Source organism: Fundulus heteroclitus, chromosome 21 (genome assembly GCF_011125445.2).
Source record: "Fundulus heteroclitus isolate FHET01 chromosome 21, MU-UCD_Fhet_4.1, whole genome shotgun sequence".
Taxonomy (NCBI): Eukaryota; Metazoa; Chordata; class Actinopteri; order Cyprinodontiformes; family Fundulidae; genus Fundulus; species Fundulus heteroclitus.
The window spans coordinates 8074625-8094012 of NC_046381.1; the positions used below are offsets into that span (position 1 = coordinate 8074625).

General features: G+C 43.4%; 1 protein-coding gene across 21 annotated transcripts in view; it reads right to left on the minus strand.

Moving 5' to 3' along the window:
* scrib (scribble planar cell polarity protein) overlaps positions 1-19388 on the minus strand; it is a 95765-nt gene that overhangs the window by 11102 nt on the left and 65275 nt on the right. For 7 of the 21 annotated variants that reach the window (XM_036124816.1, XM_036124819.1, XM_036124820.1 and 4 more), the window contains 14 exons: positions 18962-19018; positions 18509-18565; positions 14235-14315; positions 9386-9784; positions 7970-8041; positions 6233-6286; positions 5691-5813; positions 4558-4668; positions 4159-4209; positions 2648-2800; positions 2188-2350; positions 1900-2098; positions 1729-1818; positions 1456-1638 (listed from right to left, as the gene is read on the minus strand). In XM_036124816.1, coding sequence (XP_035980709.1) covers positions 1456-1638; positions 1729-1818; positions 1900-2098; positions 2188-2350; positions 2648-2800; positions 4159-4209; positions 4558-4668; positions 5691-5813; positions 6233-6286; positions 7970-8041; positions 9386-9784; positions 14235-14315; positions 18509-18565; positions 18962-19018 — 1793 coding nt within the window. Of the gene's footprint in view, positions 1-1455; positions 1639-1728; positions 1819-1899; positions 2099-2187; positions 2351-2647; positions 2801-4158; positions 4210-4557; positions 4669-5690; positions 5814-6232; positions 6287-7812; positions 7867-7969; positions 8042-9385; positions 9785-14234; positions 14316-18508; positions 18566-18961; positions 19019-19388 lie in introns of all 21 variants that reach the window. The other 14 variants (XM_036124835.1, XM_036124837.1, XM_036124836.1 and 11 more) reach the window with 13 other exon arrangements.

Genomic DNA, 19388 nt, shown 5'->3' on the forward strand with positions numbered 1-19388 from the left:
CATTAGCCTTGTTAAACCGATCCATGCCGAGTTCAGACCGAGCTTGGATCAGTTAACCGTGCTGAGCTTGGTTCTTATGACCGCTTACACATCAGGCTAGCACAGTTCCTCGCCTCCTAGTGATTATCTACGGTACTACTACTCTCTAGGATTGAAGGAGGGAATCAAGCGAATCAAAATGGCGGCGCCCGTAACATTCAGGAAGTTATGTTTGGTTATAATTGTGATATTTCGTTGTTTGTGGAGATTCAGGCGAAGAAGGCAACTTTTGGTGAATTTACTTGATAGAGTCGGCTTTTGGGACGTGGATAAAACAAAAACGTCTAATCAGGATTTACAGACACAGGAAACAACGACAGACGTTGAGGTTCATCACACTGCTAAGCAGAATCATCTCTGGAAATCATGTGGCACGGTAGGAAAGCTAGTATTATTTTGAATGTCTGAAATTTCTCACTGAGGAGATGACGCGGTCTGCTCATGCGCTCTTTGTTATCTGAGAACCGGGCCGAGCCCTACTATGGAAGTGGTCTAGATTTAGCGCGGTTCAGTTCAGTTTGCGATCCATTTACACTCGATAGTTATCTCAGTTACCGAGCTCGGACCGTTCTCTGCACGGTTAAAAAGGGTTGTGTAAACGGGGTATAAGTAGGTTAACAATGGGGCGTTTCGCTGTGTCCACCACAAACGTCTCCAGAACTTTCTCCCTGACCCGTCTGCTGTCTTCCTTCAACTTAATGAAGCTTTTTTTGTTCTCTGAAGAACCTCTGAGGCCTTCACAGAACAGCTGGATTCACACCGAGAAATTATTAAAGGCTGAACACAAATAGGGCCAGGCAAAATATCCAGATTTAAAAAAAGAAAGATTTTTTTTAAAATAGATATGAGATGAGACTTTATTGTTTATATCGAGACTGTCTATGTTGCGTTATAGTTATACTTTAATGTTTTCCAGTAGGTTATTTTTTTGTTTCTCATATTTACAGCTGTTTGTTAAAAAGTTGATTAATAGATGTCGTTCTATAATGACTTTATCAAAAGAAAAACATATTGATTTAAATATCGTATATCGGCATGCAGCCCCAAACACAAATGCCTGCCACACTTTCCAGAATTTAATTGTCAAAGGTTTCTATGCACAATTGTGTCCTCAACCCAAATCCAACATAAACAGACACAGGTTTGTGGTTTCAATGCAACAAAAATGTGAAACGTTTTCATTATGAAATACTTTTTCAAAGCCCCTTTTTGTGTTTATTTCCCATATTTTCTGGGAAGAAACAGATGTTTAGCTTTCAGCTTTTTCCTATAGGACGGACGTTCATGTGGTGTTTATTCTCCATGTGAACTCACAAAGAGAAACATGAATGGAAGCAAATAAAATCTGTTTTCAGAACTGATCATTGCTACAAAACGTCCCGCCTGAGGACGTTTAACTTCCTGTGCATCAGTTACCGTGCTGCCCTCCACATGGCCCTCTTCTCAGCTTCCAGCGCTCGCTTCTCTGCAGGCGACAGGTCCCTGTCTGGGGCCAGCGTCAGCTCGGGGCTCTGCATGCGGAGCCTCTCCTGCTGCCGGCGCTCTGCTTTGGCCGTGCGGATGGGAGCCGCCGACTCTCCGGGGTACGCCGATATCAGACTGGTGAGACGGATCAGCGGTAGAGATAAATGAGTTGGCCGGCGGCGGGAGACGCTCAGAAAGCCACAGAGGCGTGAAAACTGTGATCACCCCGTCATGGAGTTCGGTCTCTGCTCCGGCCTGAAGCCGTCCTCCAGCGAGTTCCTCTGGGAGTCGGCCTTCCCGTCCACCGACGAAGGCCTGCAGACACAAACCAGAAGCCCGTTTGTAGGAGAAACTCAAATAAGGCGAGATTTAAAGCCAATAATCAAAGATTCTCACCCCGAGCTGCCGCTGTAGCTCAGTGGCGTGGAGCACTTCTGAGTCGGCGTGGACACGGACTCCACCTTGTACTCAACCCCGTCCAACAACACCTTTCCTGTAGCCTTCATGTGCTCCACCTGCTTAGCCAGGTCCTCCTCCTCGTCCTCTTCGTCCTCGTCCATCAGGTACTCCCGCGCTCGCTGCTCAAACCGCCTCTCTGGGACAAAACGACGAGACCCGGACGAGTAAACTCAGGAAATAAGGAGCAGCCCAGACCTGCTTTTACTGGTTGCTCTGAACACCGACCTTCCTCCTCCCTCATCTTCTTCAGGTCGTCCTCCCCCACGAGGGAGACCCGAGGCTTGGGTTTCTCTGGCGTCTGCTGCTTCACGTCAATCTCAAAGTATTTCTGCCTGTCCCTGAAGGAGCGCTGCTCCGGGCTGCTCTTACCTCCGAGACGGGCGGGGCTCTGAGGGGACAAGCGGGGACAACCTGATAAAGCAGCGGGAACCCAGAGGACCATTCCCGACCGGGACGCTAAAGAAAGCCGCGTAGCTGCTGAGGTATTTAAAGCCAGAGGACGGAAGGTGGAGGAGAAAAAACACCCAGCAGCATTAAAGAGATTTAAGAGCAGCTACAAGGCATCAACGTTGCTGACGTCAGCGTTTTTTTCTGAGGGTTCTGGGAGAAGAGAAACCACCACCTGCAAAGCCAAGCACACCTCAGGCCCACCAGGACCGCTCCGGCCACCGAGGCGGTGGGATACCTGCGGATCCGCGGAGGTTCTGGAGAAGCGCGGCACCGCTGCCAGGCTCATGTACTCCCGTCGGTCGGAGGAGAGCGAGGCGCGGGGGGAGACCCTGCCGCCTCCTTCCTGACCGTCGCTTCTATCATCAAACACGTCGTCGTTCAACGCTGGCTGAAAAGGCCAAATAAATCATGTCCTGACGGTCAGACCAGCTGTGAGAGCAAAACTAAAAATGGACGACACAATAACTTCACATGAAAGAGATTTAATCTCTGGCTGCAGCGTCAGACTTTAGTTCAACTTTTACTGAAATAAATCCACTTTTTTTCACGACAGAGTCACTGATAGCAACTTCAGCATCGTCTCCTTCACTCATTTACTCCTCCGATAAAATAAAACAAACACAAAGACTTCAAATACACGTCAGAATCCTGCAGAAATACGGCTGTTTGTTATTATTATATTGACCCAAACTGGGAGAATCTGGCTGCTCGTCGTTTCCAAGCATTACGGCTCCTGGAGCGACATCAGCACCACTACGAAACGATACGTGAACTTTACCCGATGTGGTGCACTGCAAAAAAACTGAACTAAAAATAACTACAATTTTCTTGAAATGAGTGCATTTATCCTTGATTTGAGCAGGTAAATAAGATTATTTGCCAGTGGAAATACGAACAACTCATCTACATCATCTTATTTCAAGTGCATTATATCTAATTGTCTTATTTTAGGGGTCAAAATACTCATTTTATTGGCAGATAGTCTTATTTACCTGCTCAAATCAAAGACAAATGCACTAATTTCAAGAAACCTTTACCTATTTTTAGTTCTGTTTTTGCAGTGTGCATTATGCTGCTTCTATGCAACGCATTGTCTTACTTATGTTGTTGCAGAATCATAAAATGTAATTAAAAATATTTTAAGCAGCATTTGCCTCCCATATAATGTGTCACAGGATACCAGGTCCTCTAGAGCCGTGGTTCCCAAAGTTTTCAGCCGGCGACTCACAGAGAAACAGCGACAGACACTGGCGACACCGTTTTGACGGGTGGGATTATGATTATTATTTTTAAATGATGAGAATAAAGTCATAAATGATGAGAATAAAGTCATAAATGATGGGAATTAAGTCATAAATGATGAGAATAAAGTCATAAATGATGAGACTTAAGTCATAAATGATGAGAATAAAGTCATAAATGATGAGAATAAAGTCATAAATGATGAGAATAAAGTCATAAAATTTGATAATAAAGTCATAAATGATGAGAATAAAGTCATAAATGATGAGAATTAAGTAGTATCTTTGTAAGAAGCCTTAAAATGAGGAACGTTGCAAAGCTTTACTTTGGTATCAGTTTCATAAACAAGGAAATACTAAATATTTTTTTGGTACATCAGCACCAAATCCTCTCTCCACTTCTTTGGAACTCCTCCAAAGCTTTATTTAAAACAAACAAACATTTAAATTAGGAGCTGGGGTTCATGTTTCACGTCACACCCTTTGGGTCGATGTGTCTACTGACCTCTGGCGAAGGTTGTTTCGGGGGAAAATTGTTCCTCACACCGTACAGATCCTGTTGGCAGAGAAGAAATTATCGTTTTTTTTTAAACATAAAAGGAGAGTCAGGGGAAGAAAAAAAAAAAAAAAACAGACACTAAACAGGCAGTTAAATAAAATAAATGAGCCAGACGGACGGACGAATGGACCATGAGGCAGATCAGCACCAGTTTGACAGATGATGGAGTCAGTGGAGCACAGAGACGGACACATCCCACATGTCACGGCACGTCACAGACAGCATGCAGGCTTTTATTTTTATTTCTAAGAACCGCCTGCTTCAGTCAGGGGGGGGGGGGGGGGGAACCAGTCAGCACAGCATGCTCGTGATGTGACCTGGCCAGGTCCAGCCAGCGCGTCCTACCTGCGGCGGCTCCAGCACGGCCAGCGAGCGAGGCACGGCGGCGAACGCCTTGTATGCCTGCTTGACATTCATTGGGAACTCGTCGGGCGAGGAGGGGGAGGGGGCGCGAGGCTGCAGGAGGAGGGAGGGAGGGCGGGGAGGGAGTAATGGAGGTTTGGTGCGTATGATCAGAGAGGTGGAGAGGACAAACAGAGACACGGGGGGAGAGGGGAGACAATGAAAAAAGAAACCAGCACAGTTCAAGAAGATGAGCAGAGCGTGGCGGCTGGTTTCAGGTGAGAGGAGGAGGAGGAGGAGGAGGAGGAGACGGACTGTAGGGCAGATCCTTCTAGGTATTATATAAAAATCACATCGTCTCTCGTTATTTACCACGAGTTAAGGCCCATTCATACCTCACGTAAAAGACGGATACGGATACGTGTGGAGTGTTTCATACGTTCTAACCGTCGATTTCGTCCGTATTTTGACACGAAATTTGGGAGCTTACGATTACGGACGAAACGGATCAAGACGGAGCAATACTACCGGAAACGGTGGGGGCGCTATTGAGTTTGTAGTACAAAATGTCAACAAAATCACGAAGAAGGTTATAATTCTGGGCTTTAAACAATGGCGGGATTCGAGGAACAACTTGCGGAGCTTGTCCGCAACTACCCACACATATGATGTGTCGTGTCCGGGGCACAGGGACAAACAAAAAGTTTACTTACGGAGCAAATACAACAAAATCACGTCTTGGACCGTCGCCATGTTTGATCAGTGACAAATCATTGGCGCCCAGCACTGCCACCTAGAGGACATATTGGTTATTGCGCACCTCAACGGACGGAGGTATGAAGGAGTCAACGGATAGAACGTACGGACAGAAATACGGACGTGTAGGCCAAACGTAGGGTATGAATGGGCCTTTACTCTGACTGCTACAGAAACGTTCAGCAGCTACGTCTCATTCTGGCGCCCAGGGCTGAATTCGTCACATAAATGGGGGGACAACACCCTGAACGTTTTAAAACCGTCTCTGCCCGTCCAATCGTGCCTCATTAACATCGGTTACTGCGGTGTCGGACGTGCGGCCCGAGCAGGCAGCAGAGGACGGGTAAAAAGCAGCCCTACGCGGTGGTGAGGGGTCTTACAGAGGTCTGGGAGTTGAATGGGGAGGGGCCATGCTGGAAGGGGTTAGGACTGCGGCGCTCTGGCGTGCCGGGGGAGCCGGAGGGCCACACGCGTCCGACTGGCTGGATGGCACCGGGCCGCGTCTGGAGAGAGGAAAACAGAGGGCATAGTTTCAGGAGACAGGACTAGAGCGGAGGCTGAAATCCAGACTGGGTGATAAATCAGCATGAATGGATCATGACGTGTTTGGCTGCAGCTTTATAGAGGATCTAGACGGCACAGGCTCTTGTTAGAGAGCCAGGCTTTAATCAGAGAAACCGAGACCATAAAAGCTGTTTGCACCTTTAGCGTCACGTTTATCTTCAAACAAAAATCTATTATGAGGGAGATATGAACAACAAATGCTGGTCTTTTAAATGATTTCTCACGGTCTAAAGTCCAGCTATCGTCTTTAGGGGTCGACAGCGTCTAAGACCACAACACAACCAGAGTCTCCTTCCACAAATAAAGCCCTAAAGCCCTAGAAACCTGCTAGTTTTCTTGGAGCTCTGCGGACACTCACGGATGATGAAGTGCTGTCCTTAGCGGTGGGAGTGGCAGTGTAATGAATGTTTGCCTGTGGAGGGAGAAAACAAATTCAAACTAAATCCCAATCAATGACACTGAGACAGAGCTGCAGGGCTCGGCTGCATCCAGTTTGAATTAAACCAGCACTGAAGCTACGAGCTAATGAAGCTTCTTCAGGAGGATGCAGGGCCACAAAAATACCTTTCAGGCAAGGAAACACCACCAAGTTTGACCTCCAGCCAACTCTGCCTGAAACCCGGTTACGGCTGGTTTATGTTTGACGCATAAAGCTCTGTACATTTACGCTCTATACGGCTTTTCCTCCGATGTAGCACTATTCTCCTAGCCTCTAGGGGGCAGCGTTGTGCTCCTACGACAAGCGTAATACACCCCATCACACGTTAAAGTAGCAAACAGTTTTTTCCGACATTTTAAAGTCGTCTTGCGGTTGTAATTCCTGTGGTGGATGAGGAGAGCCCACCTGCCCCTGCCCATCCTCACGACCTTCTACAGTAACACCATAGAGAGCATTCTGACCAGCTGTCTCTCTGTGTGGTGTGGAGGCTGCAGTGCCTCTGACTGGAAGAACGTGAGGAGAGTGGTGAGGACAGCAGAAGGGATCACCGGGGCTCCTCTTCCCTCCATATAAGACATTTTATCTCAGCGCTGTGTCCCGAGCCCGTAACATCATCACACCCCCACCATTGACTGTTCTCCCTGCTGCCTTCTGGGAAGAGGTTTCGCAGCATCCGCTGTAGGTCCACCAGGTTCTGCAAAAGCTTTTTCCCTGCTGCCATCAGACTGTTGAACTGCTGCTGAACTGTAAACTGGACTCTGCACCACATTTCCACATTTGCTCGCATTTTTGCACAAAAGCCTTTTGCACTATAATTTTTGCACATAAAAATGGTTGAAATATCCTCCTGTACACTGTGAACGCACATTGTTTCTTTCTCCGGCACTGTTTACATTTCAATTGTTTACTTTTTAATCACTGCTGCACTTTACACTGTAATTTGCAAGCTTTATGCAAAGAAATTTTGTTCTGTATGCACTCTGTACAAACAAAATGACAAATAAAGTTGTCTAAGTCTAAGTCCTTCTTCCAAGAGTGACGGTGATTGCTGTCCAGGAATTGTTGACAACTTGTTGATCTTTATTAGCCGTATCATAAAGATGGACTAAATTTATGACCCTCCAGCGGGAGCCCTTGCTCGTCCGCCATGTTTTTTCACATGGGACTTTCCGCGTAGTTATAAATGTTTCTATGTGTAGGGAGCGGATGCGTCAAGCATAAACCAGGCTTTGGGCACAGGTTGGCTAAAATATTCTCTTTATTAATGTCGTGTAATGTGTGGCCTAGGAAAACAAAGCCATAGCCAGTCAGCAGAGGCATTAAGAGACTCCGTCTTCCAGTAAAGCATCTACTCCGCTACAGGCAAAGCATCAGTAATGAGTCGGCCACAGAGAACCATTCACATGCTCTTCAGCCAGGAAGGGCCGCAGCGGCTCGACACGTCGGGTTTCATTTAATTAATGTCTGGGTCTGCAAAGAGGGCCGCATGGCCCACTTACAAAGCGGGTCTCCCTGCCTGCACACAGGGAGCTGTTGGACGAGTGGTGGCTGGGCTAAGGGTGGGAAGGAAGGTCGAGCGTGATGAATAACGACGAGGCGAATTAAAGGATGACAGGATGGGGGGGACTGGAGGAAGACGTGTTTGGAGCAGCTCACCGGTTGGATGGTGGGAGAATACGGCGCCTCCCTGACGGGGCTGTCCGTCCTGCCGTAATCAGATGAAGGCGCCTGGAACAAAACGAGACGGAGACGATTAATCCACCGCTTAACGTTTCATTTAGCAGCAATAATAATAACAATAATAATAATAATAATAATAATACAAAGACAGGTCCAACTGGATAAATCAGAGTCATCCACATGTTGATTTATTTCAGATCAACACGCTGCACAAGTGATATATACATGTTAAGAACTTTATTAATGTAGCTTTAAGCTAATTTAAACCCAAAATTTTGTTTCTCAGACAATCAGAGTATTAAATAAGACAAAGAGAAGGATTTTAAATACAGAAATGTGGGCTCACTGAGGGGTATGTACAGTTTGTGCCCTCAATATTTGGTTGGGCTCCTCTTGCATGATTTACTGCATCAGTGCGGCGTGGCATGGAGGCAGAGCAGCCCAGGTTGCTCTGATAGCTGCCTTCAGGTCATCTGGTGTCGCTCATCTTCCTCTGGACTCCATGGTTTCTCTGCGGGCTTCAGATCATCTGATCATCGATCGACCGCAGTACCAAAATGGCCACTGAAACGGCTGTGGGTAAACTCGGCTGCGTGGGCAGGAGCCAGGTCCTGCTGGAAAGTTAAAGCCGTACAACTTGTCTGCAGAGGGGAACCTGATGCTAAGCACACGTGACAGCAGTAGCCCTGGAGACATCTGTGTGTGACAATCCTCAAGGCCACGCCTTTTCCTTCCACTAAACTTTCCAGTGATGTGTTTGGATGAAAGAAACCCTCTAAAAAAAATAACCTTCTGTGGCTTTCCCTCCTGGCACTGGTTGTGGGTCAAAGTCAGCTGGACATCAGTCTCCAGTCCTCATTTCTGTATTTCCTTTGTCTTATTCAACACTCGCGTTTTCTGAGAAACAGACTTTTCGAATAGAAATCTTGAAATAAATCAACTTTTCAGCGACTCACTGAGATGCACCTGCGAAGTATCGAGGTTAGTTGTGTTGTGAACTTATTCCAAGCATTAAGCTCCTGCTGGTAAACATGCACCTCCCTCTGCACGCCACATTCCTCTCCCTACGTTACGACCTTCCTTACAGCTGCTGGGTCAGGCATTCCCATCGACCTGGACGCTGTGCGGTTAAAGATCCTGAAGAGAAGCGTGCAATAACCCCCCCCCTCCTAGTTGTTGAACAGAAGTTAACACACAGACACCCTGAGTTGTTCCTCTTAGCTTCTGGTTTGCCACCAGCTCCACAGCCAGAACAGCTAAGAGCAAACATCCTAATACTTGGAACTGGGAGGTTTTACCGTCTGAAACCCAGAAAAAAGAAAAAAAAAAAGCTCAGCGGATGAAACACAGCAACACAGCATGCCGCCTCCGAGCTGCACTCGGCCGTCTTGCCTTGCTGAACAACCAGGGCTGCAGTTTGCCCTGCCGGCCGTAGCCCACAGGAGGCCCCGACAGGATCTGCTCAGCGGGTGGACGGCCTTTCCCTTTACGATTAGCCACCAGGAAGGGGTTCTCATTAAAGCACATGGGCTGCGAGTCCACCAGGCACTCCTCCTCCTCCTCCTCTTCCTCCTCCCCAGAAGCCGCTGACGCCGCGTCAACAGCTGAAGCCGAGCCTGGGCCGTCGCTGACGGTGGACGTCCCGTTATGGGAGAACTGGAAATCGTGGAGATAGCTGTGGTCTGCCAGGGGCTCGGTGGGTTTGCCCAACCCGAAGCCCGCAGGTGCTAAAGGGGCGCCGTGATTGGCCGGCAGGGGGGCCTCCATGGGAGCGGTCAGAGAGACAGAGAACTGAACAGGAGCAGAGGAGAAGCAGGACACACGACTCACAGGACAATCTTCACCAATTCATCCAATATTCACAGGAAATAAAGAGAAAGAAAGGAGAGAGAGAAGCGGTAACTTTCAGCGGATAAAAGTTGAATTTCCTCCTTTGAGAAAGTTAAATATTCACACGATATGAAGACGGGCGAGAACAGGAAACTGCAACGTCCTTGGATTTAAACATATAAGCTTTACGCTCAAAGTGGAGCATAGGAGCATTTAGTTCCTATGCTCCACTTATCTGGAAACAAACTTCCAGAAAACTGTAAAGGTGCGGAAAGCCTGAGTTCCTTTAAATCAAGATTAAAAACACATTTGTTTAGGATTGCCTTCAACTGTTCTAGTTAACTGAATCACCACTTTTTTGTTCTATTTTCTATCTATATTTTATTCCTACTTGCTTTTATTCTGTTTTAAATTGCTATATTTTAATCATGTAAAGCACTTTGCATTGTCCCTGTACTGAATTGTGCTATATAAATACATTTGCCTTGCCTTGCCTTTAAAACTGTATTATTACTAATATCAGCTATAATGTTTCTAGATATTTAATATGAATGCATAGTTAGTCCGGTTTTGGCAACTTAAGCCAAAACAAGTTTAAGGTTTTACTGCGAGAGCGGCGAGCCGGTTTACGGGTAAAACTGTGTAAAACTGGTTAGAATCAAAGTTCACTGCAAAAAATAACTAAAGTAAGAAATATTAGCTTTAAATTAGTGTATTTGGCCTTGATTTAAGTTGATTAAGTTGGTAAATGAGATTATCTGCCAATGGATGACGATTTTTGCACTTAAAGTAGGAACAACTCATCTCAATCCTCTTATTTCAAGTGCAGTATATCTAATTATTTTATATCAGGGGTAAAAATACTCATTACATTTGCAGATAATCTACTTTACCTGCTCAAATAGAGGATAAATTTCACCAATTACAAGAAAATGTTGCTTACTTTTTGTTCTCTTTTTGCAGTGCAGGACTTTTTCCAGCCATTTAAAACATTATTCAACCCAATAACGTGCCAAACTCTTCTCTGTGGCTCTATGAGCAGAAAAGTTGACACAGAGGCCTCCGGCTGCTATAATTAAAACTCTTCTGGAGCCTTGAAGGTAAATTCCTCAGCCACATCACCGCAGCCTCAGCTTTAAACGCTCTGTATCAGGTAAAACAACGGAGCTGGATACTTTATTCTGATTTTAATGTTGCTGTCGGTACGTGGAAGTAGGGCTGGGCGATAAATCGATTTAATCGATTAATTCGAATTTACAATTCTTTAGGATTTCATTTTTGGAAAATCTGGATTTTATTTTGCCAATACACTCATTGGGTTTCCATGAAGAGAACAGCATGATGCTGAATATATGTTTAGGCAAATGTTGTTAAGTGGAAACTTTTTTTTACCATAATACGAGGTACTTCATTTACTTATTTTCTTTTTTTTTTTTAACTTAGTTTGAAGTTCATAAGTGCAGTGAAGCCTGTTCTTAGCTCAATGTGTAATACAACTAGCAGCAAATGTTTTGTTATATTTTCATTGTTTATAATGGCACGGCTGCCATCTTGTTTTACAAGCATGTTTCACAGCTTGTTTTTAGTTGCATTTTGAATCCAGGTCAACTCCCTGACAAAATGCTTGACATAAAAGCAAGGTTTTAAAATAATTTCTTTAATTTCTTTTTATGAAACAAAAAGAAGGAAAAAAAAAATCGATTAATCGGATCTGGTATGATAAAATCTGAGATTTATTTTTTAATCCATATCGCCCAGCCCTACGTAGAAGATGAGCCACGATCCTGATGTCCTGACTAACGGTGGCAATGCGGCGCTGAGTGGAGCAGCGTCGGTGTGAGGGTCAGAGGGAGGGAATGTGACTCCGTGACCCTTTGGCACCGACTCAGACGTCTGTGGGCGACAGCTGGCGTTCAGAGGAGAGGAGTCAGGCCACTGGCTCGCCAGCATACCACAGCACTGACAGGTCCACCGCTCAGGAAGGGGGTCAACGCATCGCTGAGCCTTTTAGTTTTCAAGATCAAATGTGACATTTTAGAAAGTACCTCTAGGAACGTTAGCTTATTTTAAGAGAAGGGGAATAATTTGGTTGGAGCAGAGGTGTCCTTCAGGGCAGAGCACCATTGCCTTTAGCCAGACAACGATTTAAAGCAATATAGCTCCTAAAAACTTCCAGCCAGCAGCAGGTTTCATCACACACTGCAAAAAGGGAACTAAAAGTAAGTAACATTTTCTTGAAATCAGTGTATTTTTCCTTGATTAGAGCCAATAACTAAGACTATTTGCCAATGGAATAAGATTTTTGCACTTAAAATAGGAACAATTCATCTTCATCATCTTATTTCAAGTGCAGGATGTCTAATTATCGTATTTTAGGGGTAAAATCACTCAAGCCATTGGCAAATAGTTTTATTTAGCTCCTCAAATCAAGGAAAAATACACTAATTTCAAGAAATTTTTACCTACTTTTAGTTCCCTTTTTTTCAGTGCAGGTCGTAATCTGTGATTTTTCAGAGGAGTTAACTGGTTCAAAGTAAGACAAGAACCGCAACTGGCGAAAAAAGTTTAAACGAAACTAAAGAGGAAATTTGAGCAATTTTATAATGAATCGTCTTTATGCGTCAGAGAAATAAACTAATATCCAAGGTTAATGAGTGCATGGAGACAAAGCAGAACACCTGGGTGCAAAACTGCACTGCAAAAATGGATCTAAAAATAAGTAAAATATTCTTAAAGTATTTATCCTTGATTTGAGTAGGTAAATAAGACTATCTGCCAGTGGAATGAGTATTTTTACCCCTAAAATAAGATAATTAGACATCCTGCACTTGAAATAAGATGATTGAGATGAATTGTTCCTATTTTAAGTGCAAAGATTTATTCCTTTGGCAAATCATCTTATTTACCTGCTCAAATCAAGGACAAATACACTGATTTTAAGAACATTTTACTTATTTCTAGTTCCGTTTTTGCAGTGTGGGAATTAAATGGCAACAGGCGAATGAGCCCCAGGTCCAGTTAGCTTCTCGTTTTGTTTGACTTTAAGAAAAATCTCAGCAATGCTCCATGAATAAAAGGACCAACAGTGTGAAGCTTCCCGCAAACTGAAAACACAATCAAGTATTTTAGCGCCAACATTTGGTCTAAAACTCTTAGATCAAACAAGGCTAAATAATCTAAATAAAAAACTCAGGCTGGAGTCAGATTGAGGAGTTTGGTTTCCAAAGTGAGTTTGAGGGAAAACTGAGAAAAGATTTAAAAAAAAAAACCCGAAGCACGTGGGAGCGCTGCGGATCACGAACAGCTGCTGACGATATGTGGGTTAAGGTGCTGCTGCCCTCAGAACGGTCATAAAACTTCAACAAAGACACGACTAACAGCTTTAACCAAGAGAAAAACCTGGAGAATGTCATTTGTGAGAAATAATAAACGTCTAAAAAGATGGATTCAAATTAAAAAAAAAATCATGAATCTGACAGAAGCGGAAAGACTCACAGCAGGACGGTAAAAGGACAGAGCCGGACGTCCACCCAGGACTTTCTGAGCTCAGAGAGAGAGACGCTCGTCTGCTGCTCTCAGACGACGCCGTCCCCCGCCCACCGACATACTCTGGGCCAGATGCAGGTTTAAAATATCGCAGAGAGGCGGCCCGGGGATAGAGGGCAGCTGTTCCCTTCCCCCAACTCACCCGCTCTCTTTGGACACAGGCCTCTGTTCACCTGACAGATTTCTGTCCGTCACCAGCAGCTTTTTTCCCCTTCTTTCCTCATGATTTAGTTCATCCCACTGTGACCTTCACATAAAACCCAAGTAACGCTGCTTACATGCGACAGACACCGTAACAACACCAGTCTTTGATGATCTGGACTGGTTCTGCCCCGGTGCCATCAAATCAACTCTATGAGGGATTTGGGTTCTCCTTCCAGATCCAGCAGGTCCCTCCAGGGTCACCTTCTGGAAGCACAACCATAGCAGACGCCCAGCAGGACCTATTCTGAGCCTCTAACCAAGAACCAAAAGCCCCCGACCCGTTTTCCAACCCATGAAAGGGTTAAAAAAAAAAATCCATCCTCTGAACTCGGTTAGTTCACTGCAAAAACTGAATTAAAAATAAGTAAATTTTTCTTGAAATTAGTGTATTTATACTTTATTTGAGCAGGTAAATAAAATAATCTGCCAATGGAATAAGATTTTTGCACTTAAAATAAGAAGAACTCATCTCCATCACCTTATTTCAAGTGCATTATATCTAATTATCTTATTTTAGGGGTCAAAATACTCATTCCATTGGCAGATAATCTTATTTACCTGCTCAAATCAAGGACAAATGCACTAATTTCGAGAAAAAATTACTTATTTTTAGTTCTGTTTTTGCAGTGTTGAAACCTGAAGATAAAGTAAAGAGACTCACTCTGTTGACTTTCTGCAGGCTGGTGGTGGGGAGCGCCGCCAGGGTTTTGTAGTCGAGTTTTAAAGGTCCGGTTCCAAGGTTCTGATGAGAAAACAAAACAAAAAAAACAAAGGTCAAAAGAACTATAAGAAACATAAATATACCAAAACCAGCATGGACACAGGTGAGCTAGTTTTATGAAAGGTATAAAGCTGCAGAGGTGGAGCGGACCCGGCCAGTATCTAAACAGATCTAAAAATAAGTAAAATAGTCCTAAAGTTAGCGTATTTATGCTTGATTATAGCAGGAAAATAAGATGATTTGCCAATGGAATAAGATTCTAGGACTTAAAACACGAACAATTCATCTCCATCATCTTATTTCAAGTGCAGTATGTCTAATTATCTTATTTTATGGGTCAAAATACTCATTCCGTTGGCAGATGATCTTATTTACCTGCTAAAATCAAGCATAAATACACTAACTTTAAGAATATTTTACTTATTTTTAGATCCGTTTTTGCAGTGTAGACGAGCAGATGTGTGGGCGGTCAGATCCTACCCAGGATTAATAAAGCAAAATAGATTTATTGGTCGTCTTTATTCTAAATGTGTCGTGCTGTTGATATTTAAGCAACTTCTTCCTAAGCGTCTTTTAGACCTGTACGTTCAGGACTGGACTATCTTACAATAAACACACGTCGACCCAGTCGGTTCATCATCGCTGCCTCTTGTTTTTGTTTGTTAAAAGTCGGAGTTTCAATCGTTTGTTTGGCCTCTAGTCCAGAAACAGTTTAGAAAGCCAAAGTTTGGTTCTAGGGGTCATAAAAAAGCGGTGAAATTAACTTTTTGGGTGTCAGGGTTCTGTCAGGAACTGGCTAGGATGGGCACCGAAACCCCGTACACTGCAAAAAGGGAACTAAAAGTAAATAAAGGTTTCTTAAAATTTGTATATTTTTCCTTGATTTGAGCAGCTAAATAAGACTATTTGCCAATGGAATGAGAATTTCTACCCCTAAAATAAGATAATTAACTATCCTGCACTATAAATAAGACAATAGAGATTAATTGTTTTTATTTTAAGTACAAAAATCTTATTCCATTGGCAAATTGTCTGATTTACCAGCTCACATCAAAAGAAAAATACTCTAATTTCAAGAGGATTTTACCTACTTTTAGTTCCCTTTTTGAAGTGCATCAAAACGGCCCCGGGGCCACGCTGGCGAGTTATTTTATAGAGTCCTTTTTTTTTTTTTCATTTATAGCACATTTAGAATGTTTTTAATCATTTTCTGTCTTGTCAATGTTTATCTTCCTTTCTCCTGATACTTTTTATTCATGATTTGTTTACATATACTTATTTATATAGTGTTTTTATTGCTTTATTTCTATAAAAATATTTATTTTGTACTTTTATTTTGTTTGCTTTTATTCCAAAATTAAAGAATTGTAAATGGGTTAGGATTAGATAAAAAGTATCGATAAGAGTAGTAGTATCGATAAATCCTTAAGGATTTGCATCCCTAATAACTGGAGAACAAAACCATCAAAGAGCTGGACAAACACAAGGACATAATTATAAACAAATTATAAATAAGAAATTTAAAAATAAAATTAACTCAGTTTTCTTTCATTTATACTCATCCATACATCATTGAATCAAATTCCAGATTAAATTATCTCAAAGACGGACAGCTGTAACTAAACCAGTTTTTCCTGGGTCCTTTGTGGCTGTAGGGACCAAACATCCGTCCTCCACTCAGATAAACGCCAGACATCAAGTAAAAAAAGCATCATGAGTGAGAGCGGAGCCGACCGTAGACCAAAAATAAATATGTGAGCATTAGAGCAGCTGACTGAAAGTTATAGCATGACTCAGGAGACGTGTGCATCACTAAGTTCAGTCGGGTAGCGCACAGAAACTCTCCAGCCAGTATTATTGTTGTATTTACAGATTATTATAACCCCCCCTACCCCCCCGCTAAAACAACTATCAAGTGGAGCTATTTTTGGGTCAACCTTTGAGCTCCAACCTCACTTTAACCTGCAGAAACGCCTCTGAACGCAGCAAAAGGACTGTCGACTTAAAATATAGTAAAAAGTCTCGAGCAATAGCTCGAGACTCGAGATGTCTTGCCCTTGCTTTTCAATCGAAAATAAAATAAAAAGACTGCGTTACTACAATTATTTTACAGCTTTAATGATAAATCAGCTATAACTCGTTTTTAATCATAGTGAGTTTTTCACATTACTGTTTTTATCAGTCGCGTCATGCATGCTCAGTATGAGGGATTGCTGCAAAGCCATCAACAATGCAGACGACTGTAAACTGTGGCTCTACGCTTCTTCAGGAGGAGTGAATGCTGCTTGATGCAATCTGCTGGGTTTCCTTAAATAAGAAACTTTTTGACCAATCTGTCTGGATCATCTCTTTAAAGTGCCTTGATATGACGCGTGTTATAAATTGGTGCTATACGAATTAAATTTGATTGAATCGGTATGTTTTCCACCAACATTTCAGCTCTCCACTCAATCTGATGAGCGTAAGGCTAAGAAGTGATCCTTGAAATTGACGACACAGCAAAATATCTCCAGTAATTTATTCAGTCCAGGGTTTATAAATACATGCATGCAGCAGCTTTCCTTAAGTTGGCCTCCTGTCAGCAGGCTGGTGATAAACCCAACAATCATGAATAAAGTTGATGAGAAACAACGGCTAAATTGGTTTATAGCCAAAACATCATAATTTTCATTAAAAACTTGTTGTTTGAGCTGGAAATTATTAAGTTTTTCTTTTTTAGCAGCTGAATAGGGTCCATGTTTGTCATGATCCTAAAACTAAAAGATATTAACACTTTAAGTTGCAACATTTACCAACATTATCACATATCGCAACTTTTCCTAATGTCACATGGCCCTAATAATTGGACAAAATAATATTTATCCCCACCATAAATTTCTAATTGGATTGAGACTCAGATTGTCTGCTGGCCATGCGGGTGATTAGTTTGCTTTTACACGATAAATATTAAGCGTTTGCTCGATGATCAGATAAATATCAGGAAGAAAAATGTCCGTCAGCAACCTTTCGCCCATCATCTGCTCCTTCACCAGGTTTCCAGTCTCATCTGGACGCTACCAAACACAACCCAGCATCATATCTATGGCTGATACAGGTTCAGGAAGCTTTTATACATTTATCTTTTATAAGATCTGACGTTTATGTGTGTTAATAAGCTGTAAGCAAAGAATGGCCTTCAATGAGATGCCAAACATGCTTTGGACAAAATCATCTTCCTCATTTAGATGTGAAATAATTTGCCACCAGTCGACTGAATTTAGACTTTTTACGTCCCGCGGGAAGATTTGGACAAATATGTGAACATTTTATGCTTGATTCTTTTAATTTAAGTTTTTTTCCTACTGTTTTAAATAAGTTTGTTTATAATAGTTTTATATCTTACCTTCTTTGGTTGTACTGAAGTTTTATTATGCGGTTAGTTTTAAATACGTTTCTTTGCGTTATTAGTTTTAAAGGCTAGCTGCTAAAAGCCCAACCAGGGACTGGATGAGTTCTGTTAAAATGTAAGATAGTTTTTATGTCTTCTCCTGCTTAAATACTTTTAAAATAACCATTTTCTGGCCGTAGCTGCTTCTCTTTTGCCCACTGGAACGTAGTTTCTGCTGTTTGGGTGTTTAACTGGAGCCAAACAAAGTCCAGCTTCTGTCTGTTTGTCTCTCATTTCTTTTGCTCTACCAGGACCAGGAAGTTCAGAGACCTTTTTATTCCAGATAATCTTGATTTAACGTCTTGGAAGATTAAGAATAAGTTTCATCCGTTCAGCTGAACTATTCTAACAAACGGACTCCAGCAGGTGTTAGCAGGGCGATTGCTACTTGATGTGGAAAAAAGACCAAATCTCCACCTTTGCCATCTGTCCAATAAGCCTAGAGCCCTTCTGAGGACGTCAGGTTTAGGACGTCTAATCCGGCTTAACGAAGCAGATCTTTTGACGCACCGGTGACACATGTTGGGCCGATATTCACGGATCAAACCGGGTCTGTTTTTCTGAGGCGCCATCTTGTCGCTGAAGTGTTGACACAAAGTAAAACACCTAAGCGGACCTCCTCTTAGAGTCCTGGGCTCATCTTTTAATAAAAGAATAAAATAAAAACGCGGACATAAGCCGCTCGTCTCGAATTTCATATAATATTTGCCATCTTTGTCATGCTGGCGGCTGACTGCGAGCTTTTTGTTGTATTTTGCTGACGGCGTGCCTCTGAGCAGGGTCTCACCTCCGTCTCCTCTTCTAGCAGGCGAGTTGCCTCCTCGCGCTCCAAACGCATGCGCTCCTTCACCACGAGAGGAAGAGGAGGAGGAGCAGAGAGGAAGACACCCGACCACACAGAGTGATGCGTTTACAGAGGAGGAAAATAGTTACAGACGGAGGGGGTGAGGGGGGGGATGATTGGATGATTATGGGTCACACCACACACACCAGAAGGAGAGGCGAGAGAGAAAAACAGAAGGGTAAGGAAGGGTAGAAATCACACAGATTAAAAAAAAAAGTACACTATTCATGTGTCTATGGGAGCAGAGAAAGCATGCGAGGTGAAACATTGCAGGAACGACTCAAACATTTTCCCACGCTGAGCCCAAGACAGCAAGCTTCACTCATTCAGCTACGAACACTTGTTGTTTTTTTTTCATTCCTGGTTCATACGTCTGAATCGTCCAGCTTCACTCACCACTTTCTCCATCTCCTCTCGCTCCCACTGCGACGTCTCTCTCACCATCTCAGACTCCTGCGTTACAAAAAACAACAAACAAACAAACATGTTTATATTTCAAATCACGGCTCTTCACTCGTTCATCTGCTGCCAGAGCCGGAGGCAGTGAGCCGTCATATCTGGCGGACGGAGCCTAAATCAGCAGCTGTGGGAGCGAGCGGCACTAAAGCTGGTCAGATTCCACCTGCTGACGCCAAACTGCTGCTGCAGCACATTCACCGCACAAAAAAACATTCGGTTCGTGTGCCAACGGCACCGAGCGCCGCTGCTGCTCTTCATATCAGACATTTTCCGCCTCTTTGTTCAGATCTGACACTTGATGCCGCTTCTCGCCTGGTGTGGCCGGTTAAAAACGTAGAATCGGGTCACAGAGGAGGGTCAGTCT